The 5,873-nt window shown below is 41.2% G+C and overlaps 1 protein-coding gene across 1 annotated transcript in view; it reads left to right on the top strand.

Moving 5' to 3' along the window:
* SARC_08222 (hypothetical protein) overlaps positions 1 to 1,596 on the top strand; it is a gene marked incomplete at its 5' end in the record, with an annotated part of 2,401 nt that extends 805 nt beyond the window's left edge. Inside the window, 2 exons of the mRNA XM_014297813.1 lie at positions 439 to 554; positions 1,510 to 1,596. Coding sequence (XP_014153288.1) covers positions 439 to 554; positions 1,510 to 1,575 — 182 coding nt within the window. The remainder of the gene's footprint in view (positions 1 to 438; positions 555 to 1,509) is intronic.
* Positions 1,597 to 5,873: the final 4,277 nt, after the last annotated feature.

The following is a 5,873-nucleotide window of genomic DNA, read 5'->3' as shown; positions in this document are numbered from 1 at the left end:
TATATATTATATTATACTATATATATAGTATATATATATAATATATATATATATATATATATATATATATATATATATATATATATCCACTTATGTATAAATATATATACATATATTTATATATATACATATATATGTGTATGTATGTATGTATATATTTATATATATTATGTATGTATGTATGTATTTATTTATTTATGTATGTATGTGTTTATATATATATGTGTGTGTGCGTGTGTATTTGTGCATGTGTGCGTGTGTGTGTATGTATATATATATATATATATATATACTGCGCTGTTTCCGTTTGCGCTCAAATATTTCATGATAGTACGTTGTGCTGCCCCGTATTCTACTCAATAACCCGCATTGATATCTTCGCATCCTCCAATTGGCACTCACATCTTTGTCGTCATTTATTCCACTTGAACTCTGCAGTCGATCCATGTGTTGTGGAGATGCAGGCGCTGATCACGTGCATGGCTTCGAACGCCATGAACGATAAGCAATGCACCACAGAGACCGCCGCCTATCTTCACTGCAGCAGGCAGAAGGTATGCTTCAGGTCGATCTGGGCCTTTTAATATTAACTGCGCATGAGACTGTTCCCCCGCAGACTTTATGGCCTAGGTTTGACGAGTAGTGGCGCGTGTACTAGTGCGCATGTAAACACACCAGATTGAATAATTGTGCACGAGTTGAAGTGGAATGGTAGCTGTTTGCGCGTGCTATATATAGTCGTCCGGTGGGGGGGGGGAGTCAACAGAGGGAGTGTATGTGCGCTTCGTTTTGTGCATTGGGCTTTTTTTTGTGTGTGGGTTGTCGTTGAATGCATACGCATCTGTGAGTGCTTAAATCTGTAGTTCATATTTCTATGGCGTTGATATCTGCTGCATTCACGCCTCAACCCATGATCTGGTTCTCTGCTGAGTATCTGTGAAACGGCTCTCTAAGTCTCTGGTCACTTCCATTGCTGCTGCCTTCAATCGAAGACTATAAAGTATTCTTCAAGCCCCGCTTTCTGTTTGTTTTCTACTCGTCCTGGTGTGATAGTCTGCATAAGTTACAGTGATGCTTTAAGCTTGTGCAAACGCCCGCTTCAAGCACTTCTAGTGCACGCATAGTTTCACTGTTGGAGAATTTAGTATTAGTGCTAACAACTTATCTATCAGAAGCAATGTCTTCATTCTTCTGGTATCGATTCCCTGTGAGAACAATATAGTATCGGTGTCTGCAACGCATCTATCAGAAGCTAATGCCTTAACTCTACTAATATAATCTTGCTGTATTAAGAATGTAGTATCGGTTCTGACCATGTCTATTACAAGCTACAGACTTCACTCTCCTATTAACACTCCTAGTCACTGCAAGAAAAATGTAGTATTGATGCTACCAACTTATCTATCAGAAGCCAATGCCTTCACTCACTATAAGAAGAATGTATTATCGGTGCTGACCATTTGTCTATTAGAAGCTAATACTTTTGCCTCTCGATTGCTTCTGATGCAGAATGTCCGACCGCAGACTATCCGAGATCTCAACTACAAACTCCGTAAACTGAACACTCCCAAATAAAGTGTATCCGTATTTAGCCCACTTTTTTTTGTTCCATCACTATCTTTTCCCGTCCTCTATTTTTGTCGCATCTGTGGTGTCCCGGGGCGCTTATATGCTTGTCCTTCTCACTTTTCTACACGTTTTATAACTGAGTGGCTGCTTGTAAAGTATATGTTCGAACTCGGCCTGTTTTATAACTCATACATCAACGCACATGTCTCGTGCACATGCCTCTCGCATGCGCTATAACTGGGTAATGAGCTCAGGTGTATAATTCCAAGTTCACAATTGTATGAAGCAGTTTGTAAACGTATCAGGAGTCTGTACAGCCTAAAGAATCGAGGACGGTACCGATGAGATCAGAATTACTCTCAAGAATTCAGGGCTTGGAATTGGGGCGACGCAAACGTCAATTCAAGCAGCAAATGGCCTATAGATAGTTATGTGGGGAAGCGCACGTAGTCACTTAAGGGCAGCGGTACCACCAACAGTGACATCAGGAATAACGTTCAGCAGGAATCAATTGCCTTTCACATAGACCCGAAATACGACAAGATAGGCGGACTATTTGGCCCGTTGCACCATATGTGGTTTTCACAGTGAAATTCGTGCGTATTCAATCCACAGTACTATATATTTATCCATATCCGATAGTCTCACTGCACCGAAATCGTGGCAGTGCGCAAGATATGGAATACCCGACCTGTTTAGCGCGCTGGCACGTTTGTATAGTGTCACACTTGATAGAACCTCGTCGAGAACGACTTAGATGTAAGAACTGCGATGCAATACGCCTTCCGTGATATATTTTATCTACTCCTCAGGGATTCGTACAATGTGGTTGCAGTATCAAACGGCAAAACGTTCAGCCGTGTGCTCGAAAGTTGGAGATCCGTCGCTAACTCAGTCGTACACACTAGGTCGACTATCGATCTGGTAGCGTACCCAAAGGAGCAGCAGAAGCTACCCCATCATATCGCACGCTGTGGCTTCGCGTCTGCTGCTGTGCTTGTCTACGCTGTATGTATATATATAGGTGTATGTATATATTTATATATATATATATGAGTGTGTATGTGTTTAAGTATGTATGTATATATATATATATATTATTATATATATTTATATTGATTGGACGGTGACTGTTGCGTCCAACTATTAATAACAGTACCCTATTGATTGTACTTTAATACAGTTTATGGTCTAGCCTTGTTGTAGTAACTAACTCGTGGTATAGTGCAATGCTGTCACTTGTTTGTCTCCTGAAATTGACACAGCTAGGTACAACATACAACAAGACAAACACCGCTGTTATTAATTCGTGGAAGGTTATATCGCATGTGATTTCAGCTGATTTGCAGTGCTAGTCTTGTCATATGCTGTACCTGACTGTGTCCTTTCCAGTGCCCCCTTCTGCCAAGAGCGCTACTGGCAAGTGCCAAAATAAGTACCTTGATATTAAGTGCCCAGATGTCAAGGGTCCGGATCCCAAGCGTTCTAATGCCAAGTGCCCGAATGCTAGGTGCCTTGTTGCCAGGAGCCCTGCTGCCGTGTGCCGTAATGTCTAGTGCCCTGATGCCAAGAACTCTACTGCCGAATGCCGTAATGTCGAATGCCCTGATAACTAGTGCTCTTATATTAAGTGGCCAGATGCCAAGTACTTTTTTACCAAGTGCCCTGATGCCAAGTGCCCTGATGCCAAGAGACCTGATGCCATGTGCACGAATGTCAAGTGCCTTAATATCAAGTGGTGTATTGATACCAGGCGTGACGAGTGTCTTTTCTTGTGTCGTTCTTATCGGATGAAACAGTTTTTCCATCTCAGTGATAATCCCTTTTTGCAATACATCAGCGTAATGAGTTCGTGCTAGCAGCAGCTATCCTGTGGCACAAGTGACAAATTCGTAGTCTTGTCCGTATACTGTCGTGACTATTTGTTCCACTATTTCGAAGTAAACATGAGAACTATTTTGAACAGAAAGTGTACATTGCATATATGAACTGAGCTCTGTTTATTCGCCTGTAACCGTCTGTCACGGCACTGTGACATTTTCAAATGCCGCGATTTCTGATTTTCAGGCACGCTATAGTCGCTTATGCCTTTTAGAAGCTGCCTATCGCATAGCCAGAGTGGCTGATGTGTCATGCGATGCCCGACGTAAGATTATATATAACAGTCTTATACTAAAATCCTTACAATTTTGAGGGGTTGCTATCAGTTGGGTGTCCACTCCCTTGTAATCCCCGCCGTAAGATGCAACACAACAGGCGTTTATTGTAATTCGTACAGTCCGTTGGGTTTGCTATTAGTTGGGCGACTTCTCCATAGCAATGGCCGTCGTAACATCTAATACAACAGTGCTTCATTATAATTCGTATAGTCTGTTGGAATTAGTATCAGTTGGATGTCTTCTCCATAGCGATGCCAGACGTAAGATTCAATATACCAGTCCTTAATTATAATTCCAACAGTTCGCTGGGGTTGCTATCAGTTGCGTGCCTTCTTGCCCTAACAATGCCCGTCGTAAGGTTCAATACACAAGTAATTTGTTGTCATACCTACAGTCTGTTGAGGTCGCTTTCAGTTGAGTGTGTTCTTCTTAGCGATTGCCGTCGTAACGATCCAATGCAAAAGTCGTTCATTATAATTGCTACAGTCTTTTTGGGTGGCTATCAGTTGAGTGTCTTCTTGCCCTAGTGATACCCGTCGTAAGATTAAATACAAAAGTTATTTATCGTTCTTCATACAGTCTGTTGAGGTCGCTTTTAGTTGAGTGTGTCCTATTTAGAGATTGCCGTCGTAAGATCCAATACAAAAGTCGTTTATTATATTGCCTACAATTCGTTGGGGTTGGTATCAGTTGGGTGACTTCTTTCCCTAATGATGCCCGTCGTAAGATTCGATACAACAGTCCTATATTATACTTCCTGCAGTCTGTTAGGGTTGTTATCAATGATGTGACTCTTGCTAGCGATGACCTTCGTAGGATCAAATATACCAATTCTTTATTATAATTCCTACAGTTGTGTGGGGTCTCTATCATTTGAGCGGTTTCTTGCCTTAACGATGCCCGTCGTAAATTTCAATACAACAGTCGTTTATTATAATTACTACTGCCTGTTCGGTTCGCTACCCGTTAGTGTCATCTTTCTGGAGCTGCCTATCGTAAGGTTTAAAACAACTCTTTATTATTACAATTCCTACAGTCCGGTGGGCTTGCTTGCTATCAATTGAGTGTCTTCTGGCCCTAGTGCTGTCCGTCGTAGAATTCAATATAACAGAGCTTTATAATAATTGCGACAGTCTGTTGGGGTTTATATCAGCTGGGGGACTTCTTCCTAGCGATGCCCAACAATATAATCAATACAACAGTCCTCCGTTATGATTACTACAGCCACTTGGAGTTACTATCAGTTGGGTGTCTTCTCGCTATCGATGTCCGTCGTAAGAATCAATACAACAGTGCTATAGTATAATTTCTACAGTCTTTTTGGGTTGTTATTAGTTGAGTGCCTTCTTGCCCCAACGATGCTCATCAGAGGAGTCAATACAAAAGTCCTTTATTATAATTAATACAGCCTGTTGGGGTCGCTATCAGTTGTGTGTGTCCTTCTAAAAGATGCTCGTCGTAAAATTCAATACAACTATCTTTTAATGTAATTTCTACTGACTGTTAGGTTCGCTACCAGTTGGGTGTCTTCTAGCCCTAGCGGTGCCCGTCGTAAGAATCAATACAACAGTACTGAAGAATAATTCGTACAGTCTTTTTGCGTTGCTATTAAATGAGTGTCTTCTTTCCCTAACGATGTCCGTCATAAGATTCAATACAAAAATCATTTATTGTCATACCTACAGTTTATTGAGGTCGCTATCGGTCAGGTGTGTTCTTCCTAGAGATGCCCGCCGTAAGACTTAATGACAACAGTCATTTTTTATGATTGCTAAAGACTCTTCGGGTTGCTATCCGTTGAATGTCTTCTTGCCCTAGCTGTGCCTGTCGTAAGAATCAATACAAAAGTCCTTTACTATAATTCCTACAGGCTGTCGGGGTTGCAATCAGTTGGGTGTCTGCCTAGAAAATCCCGACGTAAGATTCGATATAATAGTCCCTTATTGTATTTCCTACAGTTTTTGGAGGTTGCTATCAGTTAGGTGTCTTCTCCCTAGCAATCTCCGTCGTAAGATCCAATACAACAGTAGTTTATTATGTTTCGTACAGTAATTTGAGATTGCTATCAGTTGAGCGTAATCTTCTTAGCGATGACCTTCGTAAGATGCAATACAACAGGCGTTCATTATAATGCCTACAGTCCGT

This window comes from Sphaeroforma arctica (assembly GCF_001186125.1).
Source record: "Sphaeroforma arctica JP610 unplaced genomic scaffold supercont1.720, whole genome shotgun sequence".
In the NCBI taxonomy this organism is placed as follows: domain Eukaryota; class Ichthyosporea; order Ichthyophonida; genus Sphaeroforma; species Sphaeroforma arctica.
Note: the sequence above shows the minus strand (reverse complement) of the source record. Positions and strands in the feature narration are given on the sequence as shown.